This window comes from Hippocampus zosterae, chromosome 3 (genome assembly GCF_025434085.1).
Source record: "Hippocampus zosterae strain Florida chromosome 3, ASM2543408v3, whole genome shotgun sequence".
Taxonomy (NCBI): domain Eukaryota; kingdom Metazoa; phylum Chordata; class Actinopteri; order Syngnathiformes; family Syngnathidae; genus Hippocampus; species Hippocampus zosterae.
In genome coordinates, this window is record NC_067453.1 from 22,183,202 (window position 1) to 22,204,167 (window position 20,966).

Below are 20,966 nucleotides of genomic sequence, written 5' to 3' on the forward strand. Positions count from 1 at the left end.
AGATATTTTTGGATGCCTGGGATGGATTAAAAAGATTTACATGATGTCCTATGGGATACACTGCTTTTAGGCAGACCTTCTGGAACGGATTACCGGTAATCACGAAAACCGAGGTATTTAAAGTCCACTGCGGTGTGGTGCACATTGGCAACACCATAGAAACTATTTCATTATTCTGGCCCGAACCAAATGTGTGTTCAGAGTTAAACACGTTCAGAGTGTGTTCATTTTGTAATGTGACAGCACAACGTCGCGACGACCTCATTCCATCCAAGAGTCGCCAAGGGTGTATTAAGGCCGTAAAAGACATCAAACACAAGAATAAAAATTCAAGCGGCTTTACTGGTGCAAATCACTCTTGAGAAAAGGATTCAAACCCCCGAAAAATTGGACTGCCGTCAACTCCTGAACGCAGGCGGCAGAATCGACAAAGATGTCGAAAAGAAAAGAAATATGGCCGAATAAATTATCTTACAAAAACACAACAGCTTTCAATACGATACAGTCATGACAATACGCAATGGACTCAGTGTGTGCAAAAATGTGATAGGGCGCTCTGAGTGCTCCCCCTTTTTTCCTCACCATGAAAAGGAGAAAGGTCCTGGAAGGGAGCAACGTTCCAAAAACCGATTCCCGTCCATTTCATCCTTTGTCTTCTCTTTCTTCTTTGCTCCCAAAAATAACACAGCCAAGGGCAAAGGAGTCCGTCTACATTGTGGTCTCTTCCCATTCCAGTTCAACTTCTCCTGTCGACACATGCGCAGTGTGACGTATGATGGAACAAGTGTGTGTGTGTGTGATTCGGAACAATTTAACTTTCTTCCACTAGACAGCAGAAGATGCGATTAATCCTTGAAGCCGCCCGACGACAGAATAATTCCTGCTGCCTGAAAGTATATCAGCTTTGTGTTCAACTAAGCAGGTCCAGATACGAACGATACAGAATGAATGAAATCTCAAGTCATGGTACCACCATGCGGTAAATTGTAGCTATTCCCAGGTGTTGCAAAATTTGAAAAAAATGTGAGCAACCCAAAATGTTTGGAATTACTATACTTTTATGTATACTAGCTGGTTCGCCGCCCTCTGGGCGGCTCATCAGCTAGTTCCTGCGGAAGGCTGGTAAGGTGGTGGTTCGCCGTCCTCCCGGCGGCTCATCAGCTAGTTCCTGCGGAAGGCTGGTAAGGTGGGCCTTCGGCCCACAAAAGTGTTGTTGCTTGGTTCAACTTTTTGTTCATCTTCATTGCTTATCGCGAAAATAAAGAGATATTTAGCTCTACTAAATAACTAACAATTTCATTGCAATGCTTGTGGGTAGACAACATTTTTTCGCTAAGATGCCCGCGCGATCGTAGTGAGCCACTGCCTGAGCGGCGCAGTGGCGGCGCGCAGTGGCGGCGCGCAGCGGCGCGGTGAAGTAGGTACGTTTTGAAAAGGGACAGATGGAAGGACAGACCGCGTGCGGGACGGTGCGCAATATATATATAGAACATATATCTATCTATCTATCTATCTATCTATCTATCTATCTATCTATCTATCTATCTATCTATCTATCTATCTATCTATCTATCTATCTATCTATCTACACACACATATATACACTACATATATATATATATATATATATATATATATAGAGAGAGAGAGAGAGAGAGAGAGAGAGAGAGAGAGAGAGAGAGAGAGAGAGAGAGAGAGAGAGAGAGAGAGAGAGAGAGATTTTTTTTTAACAACACACACCCGTGTGTTACACACCCCTCCAAAAGCGTTTATTTTTTTTTATTTTTTCTGATTTTATGGATATTACGCTAACCCGATTTGCTGGTATCCTTAATTATCAGAGTGAATGAATGAATGAATAAAGATTCAAAACATACCAATAAAATCTTAATGCCTTTAAAAAAAATTGTGTGACAAATACCGTATTTTCCGCACGAAAAGGTGCACCTAAAAGCATTCAATTTTCGACAGTGCGCCTCATAATCCGATATATATGGATCGATATTCAGATTTTGAAAGCGCGAAATTTTTGATTGTGAAAGCGCGATAGAAATCAAGCTGCATTGTATTGTATTCCCTTGAGCGTAGCTTCATCTAGTGGATGCATGACGCACCCGCAGCCACTATTGTGGCTTCTATTCCATGCGCCTCACAATACGGGGGCGCCCTATCTATGAAAAGAGTTCTAAATTAGGCCATTCATTGAAGGTATGCCTTATACTCTGAAGCGCCTTACAGTGCGGGAAATACCATCAGTACATAGCAACAATGTAACATGAGATTTTCAAATGTAAAATATGTGCCTGGGCTCAATATAGGTTCAGAAACTTTTGACGATTATGTGTGTTGTTTGTTACCTTCCATTGCATCCAGAGAGTCCGTCTTCTCCAGAGCAGAGTAGCTGACGAACCAGATGGACTGACTGTTGCCTTTGTTGTTCAGCAATTCCAGCGTGCTCTGGTGCAAGAAGATGTATTGGGCCTGACACACACACACACACACACACGCACGCACACACACACATACACACACACACAATTTATCAGCCAATTTATCTTCTCACTATGTAGCATGCATAACACATATATTTGCCGGACACATCATTAGATGCTCCCGCACAATAGAAAGCCAATAAGAGAGCTCTTTAAAAAAAAAAAAACAAAGCTCTGCTCTGTTTTGATTGATGTATGACAGAAATACGAATTTGACACTGAAAATGTTTAGCTTTGCGCCACTAGTTTGCAAGGGTTAAAAGTGATTCACAGGTTGCCAAGTAGAGCCTCGTCTCAGTGATTACGTGACAAGGCCCCACTGTCAAGTTGTTTTATTTCAAAATGTACTCACGGTTAAGACAACCAAAACAGGAGATTTAACGGTTTTAGAGATTAAAGTCTACAACAAAGTGCGGATCCCACAATTTAAAATGAGCAAGCCAACAAATAATGAGGCGTGATAAAAAGAAGGGTGTAGATACACACCCACACCGAGACACACAAGTGATCCATAAGTAATGAGCGAGCCGGGGTGATTTTAGGATAGCGCCGTGCTTTGTCAGGATGGGGGAATCCTGCTCACAATAGACGTTTAATCCACCGCCAGACCATTTCAGTCTAAAAAGAGAATTTTCTAATAATGCCTGACAGGAAAAGGGATCACAGGGGGGCGGTGAGGGAATGAAGTGTAAAGTAGGACAACTACACGCACGTCTGCTGATGCTTGAAACTGACGGAACACAATTGAAGAGGCTATTCTGTACAGTGCATTATTTTGTGTTGAGTGTCACTTCCCTGATGGTTGTTCACTTCAATCGCCGGGTGACAAAAAAAGAGAGTCTTCTCCCTTACCAGATTCTGCACCATGCACATCCTCTCGCTGCGCAGCTCAGCCACCAGCCCGTAAACGTCCACAAAGTCGTGATCTCTGATGTGCTGAATAAGATGGTCCAGAGCGATGAACACGCCTGTTCGGCCCACGCCGGCGCTGAGTCCACAGACACACGATGAACAGATTATAGCGGGTTGAAGATGAAATTCTGGCGGACTGAAAAGTTGAATGTGCTTGCCAATATGGACAGGTGTGTACTGAAGTGGAAGTCCATTTAATGTGGCATTCTTAGAAACAGTGGATGGTGGCTGCATGGCTAAGTGGGGAATGCTGCTAATTTTGGATATAGGTCAGGATTCAAATACTGGCCAGGTTGTATGGACTAAACCCCCGACAGGCAAAAGTTGTGTCTTCTTATTTGAAAGTGTTGGGAATAAAATTTGTATTATTCTTTACCCCAGTTATACCGACAACCTGGTTTCAGCCACTTTGGACCCATTTCTGGGCTCAGTATGGTATTTCGCCAATTTTGGGTTACTTTTGACTCAGTTTTAAGAGTGCAGAGTCATGAAGCAACCATAAATTTGGCAGGTGGTCAACCACTGTCTAGAACAGGGGTGTCAAACTCATTTTTGTCGTGGACCGCATTTTAGTTACCGATTCCCTTCAAGGGCTGTTATCACTGAAACCATATGAAAATGCAATCATTATGGTTTATTCCACGATTGTTTAAGTTACTGTAATGAGGGGTTTGGTAACAACAAAATGCTGACAATATGTCAGTTATTTGTTACATTTGAGAATTTTAATTCTTGGTGGAGATTTGATCAAGTATCATGTTGGAATTGCTTTCGCGGGCCACATAAAATGATGTGGCGGGCCAGATCTGGCCCCCGGGCATTGAGTTTGACACCGGTGGTCTCGAACATGAAGACATAAAAATGCTCTCCGCCATGCGCCCGCAAATACCTGCAGTGCACCGCTATGGTGGTGTTGTGGTGCCGGTGCACTCGGACCGCCTGGACAAACTTGATGAGGGCGCCGCAGCATTCCGGGACCCCGTGCTCGGGCCACGACGTGTAGTTGAAGTGGTGGACCAGAATGTAGTGTCCATGCTGCAGGGTGAAACAAGAAGAAAGGTTTCGTCTCAATGACGGTTTAACTATTGTCTATTCTTGTTTGTACTTTGCTTCAATCGCGTGATCTGGATAAATAAAGTCTAAATTACAGTCCAAAAATAAAGAAATGAAAATAGTGTGAACATATTGGGGTTGCGGGGGAAATTTCTGTCCTTTTTGCACATTTCTGGCTTTACTAGAGTGCCCAGGAAGGGAGCTCGGGCTAACCAATGTCGCCATATTAAGGACTTTTCCGACCCCTGTAGTGACTCATTTTCCGCAAAATGAACAGCAACAAACAAATCAACTGCTCCAAATCCAAACTGCAAATGAATGGTGCTGGTGCAAAGCCACCACCGGCCAACACTAAATATATCTCATATAAATCCACTAAGATTTACTCGTATTTTCCCCCATTGAGGCAACCAATTAAAAGTCAATATTCCAAGAATGTCTTCGTTTACATATCAAGTCAGCAGGGGCTCCCATGAAATTGTTTCGGGTCGTTACCTTTTCCACTTTAAGCGTTCTGACAGTCCAATCAGGAAGGATTTCTTCAGACACTTTTGAAATAAGAATGTCACCAAACACTGACATGGGCTTGTTGTTGTCCTCTGGCCAGTACTTGTGACAGCGAATCTAGAACGGGACGTACGAGTGCGTGAAAATGGAGGCGGGATATGTGACGAAGTCAGTGAAACCTAACTGCCACTCACTCTGCCGTTTTCGTGGCACTGCGTCAGCATGGCGATGGTGCGGGTACCCGTTTCCCAGATCATCTTCCAAAAGTCAGCCACCGTGTTGGGCAGAGGACCCTGCGTGGCGATGAATTCATTCGGACACAGATAGCCCTTTGGGACCAAGATATACACATTTTTAGAAAATATACTGTATATCTAGATATAATAATTCACACGGAGAGAATTAGAACAGAAAAAAAAGGAATGCATTGTTTATTTTTCCTTCAGTTGATACTCACTGAGACAAAGCTGGCGTTGATGTAGTCCGAGCCTGCAGCTCCCGGTTCCGACAGCAGTTTCACTCGATTGTTATTATCTGGATACAACGCAGTCATTTTCAATGTATAGCTCAACTTGCAAATGATTATTCCCCCGGAAATAGAGTGCAAATGCTATTACGTCACTGAAAATCTTGTCGAGAGGAGCATGCAAATGAGCATTTTTTTTTTGCCTCATGCCCTGCATAATTAAAGACTACCATGAAAGGGTCTTGTCGCATAGGCTTTCCTTCGAGAAAAACAAAACAAGCTGTGACACTAGACGGCGCTGTAATTACCTCACACCTCGCAAATAAACCCTGTGGAACTGCAACAGGTTTCAGATCTGCCACGCGTACTCACACGGCTTTATATTGGGGAAACGGTTCTTAGTTTTGTTCCAGGGCAGATCTGCGTCCGTGGTGGCCAGGTCTTGAAGTAGTTTGGGGAGCTCCTGAAGGGGGGGAGAAAGAGAGCAAAGATTTCTTGGTTAAAATAAAATGAAATTCACTCAGATTGGATGTTCACTTACGGAAAACTCTTCCTGGAATTTGGCATTGTCGTTGCTGCACAGATCTTCAATATGTTGGAGGAACGACTTCTTGCTGATAGGCCTTGAAAAAATTTTTTTTTAATAAGGGACCATGATAGCCAGTCATGGAAACCGACCAAGTCCATGAACTGCATTTTGTTATTCTACAGAATTTTTCAGGTGTCTGTACTCTACTTGGGTATTTATTTTCCTCATGATTTTCTACCTCTGCTCACTGTATTTGAAAACAGAGGTGTAATTTCTACTCCATAACTCAGTGTCAATCCTTTTTTTGGTTAAATCAAGATTTTGATTGCCATCACTGAAAGTAAAAAATAATATTGAATTACTTTTCAACTTAAGTACTAAATGGCCTCCACAATAAATATAACTGTGGATGAGATGCGACAAGTATTTGCAGAGCGTGTGAGAGTAGTAACACTTCCAAACGGCGAGCAGCACCAAGTAAAAAACTGTGTTGGGATGCATGCAGCCACTGTCAGCATATTATTTATACACATTTATACATTATTTATGGAGGATGACTTACTTGAGCGATTTCCTGTAACTGAGGAGTCTGGATGAAAATAGATGGTGGGGGTGTGGGGGGGGGGGTGGAAAAAAGAACAAGCTCAATCACAGTTGAGTCGGTGGTATTTGTGCACAGAAAATCCAAAAAGAAACCAGGCTGTTTATCTGCTTAACTTAATAAAGCGGGGAAGGAAGGAAAGAAGACTGAAGGAATGGAAAAAAACAAGGGAGGAAAGAAAGAAGGTAGAGTTGAAGGATGGTATGGCGGGAAGAAAAGGATGGAGTAAGGAAAGAAGTAAGTGAGAGAGGTAGGACCTAAGGAAGGAAATGATGGAAAAGGGAAAGGAGGAGGAATGGGATATGGGATCTGGGAAGGAAGGAAGGAAGGAAGGAAGGAAGGAAGGAAGGAAGGAAGGAAGGAAGGAAGGAAGGAAGGAAGGAAGGAAGGAAGGAAGGAAGGAAGGAAGGAAGGGAAAATAGGAGAATTGAGGGATGGCATGTTTGAAAGGATGGAAAGGAAGGGGGATTGTGTGAAAGGAAGTGGAAAGGGGGAAGGACGGAAGAAAAGGGATGCATCAGGGTTGCGATGAGAGGTAAGAGGGGAGAAACGGGAGGAAGGAATATATCGGTGTTTCTATATAAGGAAGCAAGGGAAAGAAGGAAAACGGGAGGTACAGAAGGCTGCGACAGAAATAAAGGGCAGAAGAAAGAAAGGACACAGAGGATATGAAAGGAAGGAGGAAGGAATGAGGGGGGACAGGAAGAAAGAAAACAGCAACATTCATTTTCGTTGTCATTCTGAACCCATGAAGCGGCGGTAGCTAACCTCTGCCTGCCCTCTAAAAATACTCTACCGCCCAAATGCAGGTTGACCGTTGCGTGAGGGTAAATACACACACACACACGCAAACGCACACGCACGCACACACACACAATGTGGTTTGCAGTGTTATAGTGTAGGCCAAGCATGCCTTGAGCATGTATGAGCGAGTGGTGAACAGGGGAAACGGGGGGGCCCCCGTTACATAAACAGTAGCAGTACTTACTGGATGACGTAAATCTCTTTCTGTCTGAAGAAAAAGGATGAATACCTGCTGGCAGAAAAGTGCTCAGTGTCAAAAGTACATTTATAGGTGTGTTTCAGTGAGTGATGTATAAATGTGTGTAAATAAGGCACATTTTGTCAGGGAAGATGGTTGGAGACTCGCAGACAGCATGTCTGCGAAGAAGAAAGGAACAAATGGAAAGCCACAATGCCGCTGCGCCGTTTCGAAGACATCGCTTCTATTTTGGCTCAAACTCGGCGACAAGAAGATGATTTAGTGCTGACGGGAGCGCAACGTGTCGGCCGCCGCCAAGTCACACCAAGCGTTGCCAACACGTGGTCGACGTCGTTATAGTTTAATATCCCCACCGGTTGATTTTTTCCTGCTTCAGCTCAAGGTCTGCCACAGCAATCAGCTGATCCAGTTTACATTGGGTCTCGATGATCTCCGCTTCTCGGGGGGAATACGTTTCGCCCTCCTTCTTGCGCTGGTGGACCCTGGCAAAAGGGTGAATAACGCACAACGTTATGCTCCGATATTCTTATATAAACAGTAGAATGAATTTGCTTTACATCTGCCTTCTCAGAACAACGTGATTAAGTTCACATTTATTCAAGACGATATTATTGGTACGTTAAGACTGTTGACAAGGGGCTCGTCTACTATTATTTGTAATGTTTATTTTACATTAATATGCTCATCCTCATTAATAGATACATTTCAGAATGATTTCCTCTGGAATGCTCAATCTGTCACTCAGAACCTCTTTCGATACAATTTGCCCTTCCTTCAAATATTACATCGCCATTTTCTTTCACAATATTCTTCTCCTGGTATTCTGATTACATATTCAAGGGAAGGATACACTGAGAGCCTTTGTAATGTACACGCTGTTGTACCTTTGTTATGCATAGGTGGTTCTTGTATTTCTTACCTGCCTGAGTGCTTTGATTAGTTCGAGAGTGTTTCGTGAATTTGTTCAAAAGAAAAAAAACAAACAAAGGCCATGAGTGTTTCTGTTTCCTTACTTGACAGACGCACAGATGATGACAACCAGCAGCACTGCCAAGAAGAAAGAAAGGAGTACACCCAAGATGATCTGCTCGTCTCTGCTCAGCAGCCCATAAACTGCAGGGAGAGAAAAGGAGTGTCGAATAATCACTTATTAAAAAAAAAAAATAAATACACAGGTGTGTCTCAATACAAAAATTAAAATGATGATGATGTGGAGTGAGTCAGTTGTGAGAGCCAGCAATTCCTTTGCTGACCTAAAAAAGTGCAAAAACACAAACTTACAAACTGGCAACCTGCAGTGTAACATTTATTGATTAAATTGGGCCTATTCCCTCCCGACGGTGTCTTCTCTTCATTTTGCACTGCTTGCAGTAAACGTATGTGGAAGTTATAGAAATTGACCAATCAGATGTCAGCATCTGTGTTGCCATGTCAATCAACTCCGCCTAGTGCTATCAAAATGCTGTCAGAATCAGTCATGCTAGCTGTTGTAACTTTCACGACAATAGCAATAGGACTATTTCTTTAGCCGATCACATTTCCAATTATAGTCTCAGGTCCATTACGCCGGCTGTCGATGATGTCAGCCTTTTTCCGTCTTCTGATTGGTTGGTTAGAGCAAAACTGGTTGCAGCCCAAAACACATGTTTTGCAATCTGCGGTATGAAGACATTTAATAATCAGCATCTCTAGTGAGTACGGTAAAGGGTTTATATTTTCATCGGGTTAATTTAAATATTAATATTGATTCTGAACTGCTCTAGATGATGCGCATGGCACCACTTCCCGCAGTTATACTGCATTTTTCAATAGTATTGATGATTTCTATAATTACAACATGATAGTAATGGATTAAGTTGCGCAAGTCTCCACTGAAGACCCAGCGACCAAATTCATGACCCGCCATTGGCCCATACGATTTGAGTTTGACTTTTTGATTCTAATTTCTTCAGATCACCTATTGTAAGTATACCTGCAGTTTTAATATGGTCGGAGTACTCCGAGTCAGTGTATTGGCCGATGATGTTTGTTGCTCGGAACTTAAACCTGTTGAAAACACACAGCATATTCATAAAAACTGTTTTCATTCATTAAAAAACATTTGATCGTACACGGTCCACTCACACATAAACCGTGTTGGCCTTCAGAGGTCCGTTACACAGCACGTCCGTTCGATTCTCCACCATACACTCGTCTTGCTCTCCTATCACATACGTTTGCGCTGTGGTGTGGTTGCGTCTTTGGGACACCTTGCGAGTGTCCATCGAACACGACGGGTTGGGGAAGCCCTGGTCCGTTACGTACGGGCTGGGGCGGTGGAAGAAGGCGTCCCTCCAGGTCGTAAGGTTTGCAACATCTTTCACTGTGACATGATGAAATGGGAAACAGAAATGTTTTTTTTTTTTAATCCATGCGACTCAAAACGACATTTGCGGCGAGTCGTACCCCCTGACTCAGCCACGATGACCTGGATTTTTGCGATTGGCCCGTTGTCATCGCTATAGAAACACGCCGGCAAGCGGATGGTGATACTCTTGTGGGTAACCATGGTAACCCCTCTGTGGCCAAGCACTGCCTGGGGTCTTTGGGCGGGCTTGGCCGGCGCTGCACAACAACGAAAAATCAGCATTACTGATCCACATACAAACAAACGCACATATGCGCACACACTACCCCATGGGTGCATATGCTAAACGGGTCAAGGTACCCATTTTATATTTAACCCTTTCAGGGACAGTGGTTACGATAGTGGACAGCTTATCGAGTTACAAGGTGCCTGAAAGGGTTAAATATAAAATGGGTACCTAATCTCATGGCACACCCCAAATCAAAAATGTGAAGAAAATGATAAATTCTGAAATAATGATCAAATCCAGGTCCATTGAGCCTTCATTTAATTGTTCTCCCTGTCAGATAGATGAACAATGCTCTATTTGTAATGAATAAATAAGAATTTTCAGACAAATGAAAATGAAATTGGATCACACAAGTGTTTCACACTCCACGGCATCCAGGTTAGGAATCACTGCAGTCAATGGTGTTGACATTATGAATGATTGTTCATCAAATTTGGTAATCACACCACGTTTCCGGCAGCTGAGGATTCCACACACACACACACACACACACATAAAAAAAATAAAAAATTAAATAGGCAAATTTGTGAATAGTGGATGACAAATATACGAGGAATTACTGCATTGTGGTTTCTCATCTGTAGTTCCACAAGGGTCAAACGATGGCAAATGCTTCTCAGCGTGAACGCCAACGACATACACGAAGTAAAACAAATACTGTAACTCTCAAGCAGTGTCAATCACGACCCAGTCCCATCATCTCTGTAAATGGAGTATTTTTGCCCAAACATGACAAGCGCGGATGTGCTTTGAACCGTGACGGAAAGACTGCTCCGCCACAGGGTGCACACAGACGTGAATTCAATTTACAAGTGTCAGAAATAGACAGACTCGGGCGTGCAATAAGTGGGAATACTGTACCCTTGATTCCTGTTGCTATCTGGACATGCGGACTGGGTGGACTCCGGCCGGCGCCGTTCTTTGCTGAAATCTACAAACAAACACATTGGATGAGTCAGAACAACACGTACGAAAACCATTTAAGTTGAACAGGTTTGGGCAAACTACAAATTGGCAAGGTCAAAACTGTTCCAATGCAAAATGAGGAGTTTTAATAATTGCTCAAATGTGACTGTGGAATATGTGATTGTATGATTAGCACACAGAATTTCCATTTCATTATTCAAATGTCTTTATTTTCTCCCAAGGTTGCGCAGTAAAAGCTATATTATGCATGCCATTATGCATATCAACAATTTTTTCACAGACTGCAGATCTGGTAATCTAGATCATCTATTTTATTTATTCATCAAGAAAATATCTATCGATCTATTTGTCCATCCATCCCATACGCCGCAAATAGTGGGGGTGCACTGTTTACAAACATATACTGCTGCAACATTTTTATTTATTTGGTCTTCATTAGCATGTTTAATATGAGAGTAGGGCGGCCTGGTAGTCCAGTGGTCAGCACGTCGGCTTCACATTTCAGAGGTACCGGGTTCGATTCCAGCTCCTGCCTCCCTGTGTGGAGTTTGCATGTTCTCCCCGGGCCTGCGTGGGTTTTCTCCGGGTGCTCCGGTTTCCTCCCACATTCCAAAAACATGCATGGCAGGCTGATTGAACACTCTAAATTGTCCCTAGGCGTGAGTGTGAGTGCGAATGGTTGTTCGTTTCTGTGTGCCCTGCGATTGGCTGGCAACCGATTCAGGGTGTCCCCCGCCTACTGCCCGAAGACAGCTGGGATAGGCTCCAGCACCCCCCGCGACCCTAGTGAGGATCAAGCGGCTCGGAAGATGAATGAATGAATGAATATTAGAGTAATCTTAAATTACTTGACTTGAACCCTTTGAAGGACAGCGGTTACTACAGCGGACAGCTTATCATGTTATCAGGTTAAAAGGATTCGCATTACGTTAGTAATGCCATTTTTTTTAAAAACACGTAACGAGTAACTGCACCTGCCCGAACTTGATAATACATTCATTCATTCATTCATTCATTCATCTTCCGTACCGCTTGATCCTCACTAGGGTCGCGGGGGGTGCTGGAGCCTATCCCAGCTGTCTCCGGGCAGTAGGCATGATAATACAGTTAATATGAAAATGAATAAAAGCCTCCACCCTCTTACCTGAATACTGTAGTCGCGACCACCTTTGAGGCCATCGATGACGGCGCTCAGCATGTAGCTGTCTTTTTGGGTGGTATTCAAGCTGACGTTCCTCACCAGGAGCTCTTTCTCATAGATGTACACAAAGTAGGACGTGATTTGTCCATTGGGCTCTGCCGGTGGCATGAAGGTCACCTTGACACGGTTCACATCGTCCGGGATGACGGTCACCACCACGTTTTTTGGCGGGTCTTTTGGCTCTGCAGGCACACAAGAAGCCACAGGGAAAAGAAAAATAAATCCCTTATTGTCTCTGTACGGTAACTATGTATCTCCTTCGCAATATCCATTACTTAGATGTTATTCTGGAATAAGTAAACTAATTATTCCAACTATTTTCTCCTCCACCAAGTTATTATGCCCAAATTGTTTTATTATTTCATATTAACTGAATAACATACACATCCATATACAAAGTAAATATATCGTAAACATATACATACATACTACTGTATATGCATACACATATTTAATGAACAAGTAATATTTTCTCCATCATCTGCTTTTCTTGAAAATAAATTATTCCAGAATAGTTCATTAGGGGGCGGCCCGGTAGTCCAGTGGTTAGCACGTCGGCTTCACAGTGCAGAGGTACCGGGTTCGATTCCAGCTCCGGCCTCCCTGTGTGGAGTTTGCATGTTCTCCCCGGGCCTGCGTGGGTTTTCTCCGGGTGCTCCGGTTTCCTCCCACATTCCAAAAATATGCATGGCAGGCTGATTGAACACTCTAAATTGTCCCTAGGTGTGAGTGTGAGCGTGGATGGTTGTTCGTCTATGTGTGCCCTGCGATTGGCTGGCAACCGATTCAGGGTGTCCCCCGCCTACTGCCCGGAGACGGCTGGAATGGGCTCCAGCACCCCCCGCGACCCTAGTGAGGATCAAGCGGTACAGAAGATGAATGAATGAATGAATGAATGAATAGTTCATTAGGGATTATGTTTCTGGTATGTCAACGGTAAATATTTTTTCAACATTTTTTTTCCCATCCTCAGTTATTCTTGGCTATGTTACGATGTCCAGCTGTATTTCATCTGATCTTCTATTAATTATATTTGAACATTTATAATTATCCTCATCATTGTCAACAACATCATGATAATTGTCTCATTATATTTCTAAGGAATACATCATTTGGGGCAGTGGGGTTATTCTTCTTGTAGGTTGTACAACTGTTAGAAGGTTGTTTTTTTCCCCTCTGAGGTGGTATGTTCTCTTCTTCTCTCCATGAAATATAATTATCGTTTACGAACCAAGACACAGTATTAGTGCTGAATATATTGAAAACCCCCCACAAAATGCAAACAATTGCGATGCAGTGAGGTAGAATGTCAGAGAGCGGCAGGGTACAAAACTTCACAACTTTCCCCACACACCTTCTTCTAGTGTTTGAAACACAAAGGGCCCGATGGCCTTCCCGTGCTCGGCAGCCTCAGCCAAGGGGCCGGTGAAGGCGGTGACCATCACAGAATAGAGCGAGAAGGCCGTCAAGTTGGTTACAACCACCGTGGTCAACTCTCCCGGCGCTCGGATGGACGAGTAATTCAAACCGGGACCGTCCACCTTGTGGCGCAGGAGTTGCAAATATTACAGTTCATACCAACTTCATCAGCATTTACACTTTGTGAGTAAGAGAAATGACCTGCACGAGATAAGACGTCGGTCCAGAAATAATGTCTGGAGGGTCCCAGTCTATGCGAAGGCTGCCGGAGGTGGGTAGCACCCTGATATCACGTGGAGCAGCATCTGGGTCTGACGGATAGAAACACACATCTTTTTTTTTCCTGCTTTCCATTCCTGCTTCACTCGTGAATTCCATTCCCCCATGACATTTCAAATTTCAAAGATTATGGAGAAGCATTACAGCTGATTACAGTTACGTTGCATCAACATAAAAATGTTAACAGTGATTAATGGTTGCTACTTTTTTTTTTTTACGGGGCTGTGATGCTGGGTGTTCCTAATGACATGTTCAGTGAGAGTATGGCTCTGACTCCACTGTCATAAGGATATAAGATGTTTATATTATATTCTTACTGCCGGCGAGGGTCTGTGCATACTTCCACTCCGTATATTCTCCAACTCCTGCATTGGTCACCGCTGCCACTTTGAAACGGTAGTGTCTGTACTTAGCCAGAGGATGGACCGTGACACGAGGGCCCTCGTCTGAAGCGTTGACCGACACGGTGACACTTGACTCCACGCAACCCGAGGGCGGTTCTTCATCAAGGATTAGGACGTCGGGTTCGCATTTCGTGTTGAGCAACTCTGTGACCAGGCGGTACTCTTTTAGCAAGCCCGGGATGGAAAGTGGAGGAGCCCATTCCAGTGTCACGTTGTTGGCTGTGACCTGAGAGATGGCGATGGAGCGAGGGGCAGATGGGGCTAAACAAAACAGATCAGGATTAAGGATTACATTGAACATCCACTCTTTTGGTTTTTCGGTTCTCTGAAAGGATTACATTCGTGGTGTATGTACCTGACTCGGAAAGAGTAGAAGTAGTGCAATTGATTTGCTCTCCGTGTCCTGCGGAGTTGATCGCGGTGACACTGAGTGTATACTCCTGGTCCGGCTGCAGTCCAGTCACTGTGTATTCTGCTGTGTTGACCCGGTATGAGTCGACCTCCATTACGATCTCATAAAAGAGGATCTGGCCATTCGGGTTGACCGGATGGTCCCACGATAACTGAATGGAATCCCAGCTGATTCCGGAACACGACAGGTTCCCCACAGCTTCTGACACTGCAGAATGATATAATTGCAGGATTTAAATATTTTGAATCTGTTCCAGCCCCCCAATTATGACGGTTAATCATGATAAATCATCCTCTATTGCATAAAAACATAATCAAACATTCTAAAAGAGAATGTACTGTAAATAAACAAACTGGTTTTATACAGTGCAACTACTCTACGTACTGAAGTGTGAGAAGTTGGGTAGTGAGTGACGGAACTGGAGTTGGATTTGCTGGTTATTTCAGAGTGAGAGTCTGGGCGTGAGTGTTGCATCTTCCCACAATTGTTCTCATTTTGTATCCCGCGTGTGTTTCATTTGGTTTATTTAATAACAGAGTGCATCAGCGACTGTGGCACTCCTCAGTAATCCAAGCAACGGTTCTTTAATGCGGCCACTCAAAGTTATTTGTACTTGTTTAGCTCAAGAGGCTAAGGAACAAGAAAGTCTAATTATCCTTGTAATTTGTTCAACAATGCAGAAATTCCATTTAGTACATTTATTTTAGCACTAGCATCCAGCAGAATGACTACTGTAGTTTTGAGCACGTACTGAACCTCACATAATTAGGTAGTATTAACACAGCCAGTTTAAAAATATATATTTGCACTCAATTTCTTAACTTAATTATCTCCAACATTTACTCCAAACAAAGAAAAGCCATCAAAGTGAGATAACAATTTGTTACTTTGCTGTTGGTGTTAGCCTGCAACCGCTTTATGGCTACTAGCTCATGAATTCAAACTCAACATTAGCCTTAGAAGTACATGTCACACATGTTGTTTGTGCGAGAGCACAAGCGTGTATATCACGGCTAAAATACGAATGACAGATTTACGATTAGGTGTTTTATTTTGCTCATTTCGGTAATATATAGATAAACTCATTCTGTTTAAAAGTGGTTTTATGGAGGGGGGGGCGATCTTATGCCATTAGGGGAAAAGAATATAGCATGACATTGCTGCATCATTATTCGCAAAGTGTATATGTGATATTTTTCATATTTTTTCTTACCTGACTCATTGGTGGTGAAGGTCACCGGGCTGCTAAACTGGTTGCCATGGCCTACTCGCGTGTAACTGTAAACACTGATCTCGTAAGAACGATGAGGCTTGAAGCCGGAGATGTACCCGGCGGTTGATGGACCGGATGAATTCTTGTAATGTTGCACACATATGCACGTACACACACACACACACACACACACACACACACACACACGTTAGCCACACAATCCTGATTACTTGCTGATGATATCTTATTGTATGCGCACGTGCTGGTGAATACAATGTTAACTTGGAGAGGCATCTGGAGTGTGAAATTAGAGCCGCTAATCCGTGTGACAGGTGTGTTTTTGCCGAGCGGATCTCCTGAGTGCACTTTCATGTTTTCGTTAATACGGACTGGGCTTCCGGCGTGTGAAATTGACTGTACCCGGTGTGTGACGGTGTGTGTGATGAGTTCTCGGATCCGGAAGCCATACTGCAGGACCACCCCGTTGGGCTCCAGGGGGGGCTCCCAGCTCAGCCACATGGACACGGCCGTGTAGTTGAAAATGGTCAGGTTGCGGGGAGGGGACACGGGGCCTGGAACACAAAAATGTTATAATGCAACGGGGATTGTATTATCAATCATATTGCAAATTACTATGGTCATTATTCTTTACGGTACATATAGTAACAGTACAAGGAAGATTTGTGGCAGGCCCATGGCTGCCTCACCATGAGAATGGGCCTTCTTGGAATGCCCTGAGCATCGGACAGTTCCTGGCCTAGAAGAAAATAACAGCGCTGGAGAAACCTCCCTACTCACTTGACCTGGCTCGATGAGATTTTTCCTCTCCGCCAATCTCAAGGGGATTATTAAGTGGACTTGTTTTGAAGACATGGACAATATTAAGTTGACGGTGATGACGGAGATACGAAAGACCCTGGAAGAATCTTTCCAGGGGTGCATGAAGACGTGGCAGGGAAATCTGGGAAAGTGTGTTAGGGGAGATTACATCAAAGGGGAAAACTTTGTATTTCAAATATATACTTTGTGACACCAATCCTGGAATTTATCTCCCACATCTTGATGGATCATTTGATGGATCGTAGTCGTGCTCCGAAATGATTGCGGCAGCTAAACAAACCGTCCTGTGGTGCATTTTTCCCATTGGTATTTTTTGATTTGAGGCTACCATTGAAAAGTAAAAAACAGGCATCTGATTTTTTTTTTTTGGTGTGTCAGATTAAAATAGAACAAATGATTGAATGTTCTTAAGGATTGTGAAGTCTTTCATAAAGTGCACACATAGCCTTGCCATTTCACCTAAAGACAATATGAATGTCTGTAGAAATTCTACAAGACTGATCACGGACACGGCGGCCCGGTAGTCCAGTGGTTAGCACGTCGGCTTCACAGTGCGGAGGTGCCGGGTTCTATTCCAGCTCCGGCCTCCCTGTGTGGACTTTGCATGTTCTCCCCGGGCCTGCGTGGGTTTTCTCCGGGTGCTCCGGTTTCCTCCCACATCCCAAAAACATGCATGGCAGGCTGATTGGACGCTCTAAATTGTCCCTAGGTGTGAGTGTGGGTGTGGATGACTGTTCGTGTCTGTGTGCCCTGCGATTGGCTGGCAACCGATTCAGGGTGTCCCCCGCCTACTGCCCGGAGACAGCTGGGATAGGCTCCAGCACCCCCCGTGACCCTAGTGAGGATCAAGCAGTTCGTAAGATGAATGAATGAATGAATGTTCACGGACACACACACACACACACACACACACACACACACACGCACGCACGCACGCACGCACACACACACACACACACACACAGAGGGTCACAACATGAACACATACCCCCCTCATCAGTGTGCAGCATCAGGAGGAGCGCTGGCCCTGAGCCTTTACGAGTCGCTGCAGTGACGCTCAGGTTGTAAGCTGTATAGGGCAGCAGATTTGTGAGTGTGATGGAGCTCTCGGGGGTCTGCAAATGGTTGGAGCCTCCCGGGCCAAACAGCGTAATGGTGTACTCTGTGATTTCCCCATTGGCCTCGAAGGGGCGCTGCCACGCCACGACAATGGAGGATGACGACAGGTTCGCAGCCGAGACGAGCAACGGGGCAGAACTCGGGACTGAGAGCGAAAACACGTACATAGATCTCACATATTTATGAACAATGGCCATGGTATGAACTCACCATCATCATCCGTCCTTAGGTGCAGGGTGCTGGTGTGGTTATGGGCGGGGCCTGCCCCGGTCGCCGGGGTAACGGTCAACACATACGGAAAATATTTCCGAAGTTTGGTGAAGAGGAAGACGGTGTCGGTGGTGGTACGCTTGATGGTTTTGTTGACCAGAGGAGAGGCTTGGTTGGGTACAAGTGGTATGACGCCAGCCTCCTGCAAAGTGAGGATGTAGTGGGGACGGCCGTTGGGCTCCAGGGGAGGGTCCCAGCTCACGATGATGGCGGTGGAGCTGAAGATCTGAGCGGTCAGGTTGTGGACCGAGTCGGAGGGCACTGAAGGGAAGATGGGGTTGGATACCATTACAGTCTTATTGAATGACATTTTATATCTATCTAAATATATATATATATATGTATTAAAGAGGACATATTATGGAAAATTGACTTTTTATAGCTTGTATTCAAATAGTTATATCTCTGGAGTGCTGTGAGTTTTTGTGAAATATGACTATTCTAATTTATATGATGGTCATGGCCCGAGGTTACATTGTCTGAAACATTTGTCACATGTCAAAGCACAAAGGTAAGCAGAGCTGCATTGATTTTTGTGTCTTGGCAATTTGGCACAGATAATTGTCGTATATCCATCTGTGAAAAGTGCTCATTTTTCCGGCCCATTGTTACACAACATCCCCTACTGAAGATGCAGATACCAAATGCAAGGCCTGTCAAGGTTATTACGACCCCTGGCAACGCTTAATATGTCTCCTTTAATGTGAATGTGAACGAGTCAGTCATCATTTGTCACAATCAACATGATAGCAGCAGTCTTGCGTTTAACAGGCAACAACAGAAAACGGTGGAAATGTGGAAACATACATCAAAGAGACAGTGATAGGACAAAAAAGGAAATTTGCCTTTAGGAATGGAAAGGAAAGGTTGGGAAGACGATACTCATCCTGCATGTTTAACCTGAGAAGTATGGGAAGGGTAAATGTAATATTTAAGCTCAATTAAGGGGGAGGCCAGGTATGTGTGGAGTGAGTGCCTAGGGGAGGGGGGAGTGCTGGGCTTGGCTGAGTGGCAGAGACAAGGCGGCGTGGTGGTCCACTGCTTGGCCGAGAATGGAGCGGCTAGATCACAGGCAGAGATACATAGTCAGTTACCAGACGTCATCATTTAATGACCATTCTTAGCCAGTGCATGCTTGTCGAGTTGGGGCTGAAACACTGGACGCTGTCTGCACCCTTTCCCACAAAATCACATAAAAACAAAGCCTTTGACGTCAACGTGTTCACGCCATCAAAGTGGGGTTCAAGCGAAAACCATGCGGGAGAATGCCCGTAGCCATGGCAACAAGGCAACCTCGGCGGCACGCGGGTAGCGTGCGAATCCCACTCACGAGACCTGTCAGCCTTTGTTATTCCTCTGTCATTGAGTGCTTTTGCACTCTCACTTTGTTCTTTTTCCCTTCTAATCTCACTTAACTTTCATCCTGCTAAGCGAAAGGAAATACAAACTGGTTGTCCTCGGGGGGAAAAAAAAAACCGAGCCAGTTTGTCAGACGGAGAGTTATCTCCTTTCACTGAGCAGCCCCAGCAGAGTTTTTATGTCATTTTTTAGGGAGGTGAAAGGAGACTTTTGAAAAAGGTGTGCAGAGGCGGCCTCCAGTGAGACTACGACTGGATGTGATCATTTATACGCTCACCAGACACTTTATTAGGAACACCTACGCCATCTAATGAGAGTAAATTCAAATATTGAATTCAATTAAAAAATGTTGCTTTTGCAACGATGCTCTCTTTTGACGTTCAGGGTGGAAAAAAATAATAAATTGAAAAGATTTTTCTCTGCTGTCAAGTTACGTTCATGAGTGCATCCTAGACTGGTTGCCAGCCAATCGCACGGCACATGTCGGCATACACCGTCGACAATTTAAATTTACACTGATAGGCAATATGGACTCTATTTCGTCCTTGGAGAAAATCCATGCAAACTCACCACGGAGAGGTTGTAAAGGAGATTCAAACCTGGGTATCCTGATTGTGGGGGCAGCCAGGCCACAGTTTTAAACTAAAACAGAAAATCTTTTTTTTTTTTCACTCCCTACATCATTTATTGTTCTCGAAACAATCCGGTACAATCTTTGTAAAGACATTATTTTCATTATCTTAAATCCGCTCTCACGTGATTGTGTAGGTGATCCTAATGATGAGGCCGGTGTGGAATTCTGCCTTTTGTTTCACATCTCGGTGTTTGTGTGTCTCCGACTGACCATCGTCAGGTAAGAGCAAGTTAAGCGGCTCGCTTCGGACTCCTCCGTCCCCACGTACATTGCTCGAAGTCATCCACACTGTGTAGTTAGTGCCCCCGATAAGACCAGTTAGCGTCCAGGAGAGGAGCGTGTCGGCTGATACAGGGACGAACCCATCTGAAACCAGAACTTCCTGAAACAGAACAGAACGAGATGAGTGCCAATATTTTTTTTTTCACATCCCCAGGTGAAACGTTCAAAATCCTCCAAGTTTCTTGACAGACACTTGGAAACATAAAGCTTCGGCTCTCTCGGCGGGCTCGTGCGTCTCACCTGTTTGGCCACAGTGCCGTTGTCAGCATAGTAAATTGTATAGCGAAAAATAATGATTCCACTGGGTTTAGCCGGTGGATACCACAGCAGGGTTACAGTGGAGATTGTCACGTTTGCAAAAGTCACATTCTGGGGTGGCTCAAGGGGCTCTGAGAGACAAATGATGAT

At 44.3% G+C, this 20,966-nt stretch overlaps 1 protein-coding gene across 1 annotated transcript in view; it reads right to left on the bottom strand.

Moving 5' to 3' along the window:
- Window positions 1-322: 322 nt before the first annotated feature.
- The window catches only part of ptprq (protein tyrosine phosphatase receptor type Q), a 33,554-nt gene continuing 12,910 nt past the window's right edge, over window positions 323-20,966 (bottom strand). The window contains exons 19-46 of the mRNA XM_052061387.1: window positions 20,799-20,947; window positions 20,487-20,658; window positions 18,224-18,544; window positions 17,883-18,158; window positions 16,475-16,626; window positions 16,055-16,196; window positions 14,785-15,048; window positions 14,343-14,690; window positions 13,948-14,057; window positions 13,682-13,868; window positions 12,271-12,509; window positions 11,061-11,130; window positions 10,009-10,167; window positions 9,688-9,925; window positions 9,536-9,609; window positions 8,577-8,676; window positions 7,917-8,045; window positions 7,549-7,593; window positions 6,522-6,548; window positions 5,972-6,053; window positions 5,803-5,893; window positions 5,422-5,498; window positions 5,159-5,293; window positions 4,953-5,081; window positions 4,294-4,439; window positions 3,345-3,480; window positions 2,358-2,481; window positions 323-746 (exon numbers count right to left, since the gene is read on the bottom strand). Coding sequence (XP_051917347.1) covers window positions 709-746; window positions 2,358-2,481; window positions 3,345-3,480; window positions 4,294-4,439; window positions 4,953-5,081; window positions 5,159-5,293; window positions 5,422-5,498; window positions 5,803-5,893; window positions 5,972-6,053; window positions 6,522-6,548; window positions 7,549-7,593; window positions 7,917-8,045; window positions 8,577-8,676; window positions 9,536-9,609; window positions 9,688-9,925; window positions 10,009-10,167; window positions 11,061-11,130; window positions 12,271-12,509; window positions 13,682-13,868; window positions 13,948-14,057; window positions 14,343-14,690; window positions 14,785-15,048; window positions 16,055-16,196; window positions 16,475-16,626; window positions 17,883-18,158; window positions 18,224-18,544; window positions 20,487-20,658; window positions 20,799-20,947 — 4,160 coding nt within the window. The 3' untranslated portion in view covers window positions 323-708. The remainder of the gene's footprint in view (window positions 747-2,357; window positions 2,482-3,344; window positions 3,481-4,293; window positions 4,440-4,952; window positions 5,082-5,158; window positions 5,294-5,421; window positions 5,499-5,802; window positions 5,894-5,971; window positions 6,054-6,521; window positions 6,549-7,548; window positions 7,594-7,916; window positions 8,046-8,576; window positions 8,677-9,535; window positions 9,610-9,687; window positions 9,926-10,008; window positions 10,168-11,060; window positions 11,131-12,270; window positions 12,510-13,681; window positions 13,869-13,947; window positions 14,058-14,342; window positions 14,691-14,784; window positions 15,049-16,054; window positions 16,197-16,474; window positions 16,627-17,882; window positions 18,159-18,223; window positions 18,545-20,486; window positions 20,659-20,798; window positions 20,948-20,966) is intronic.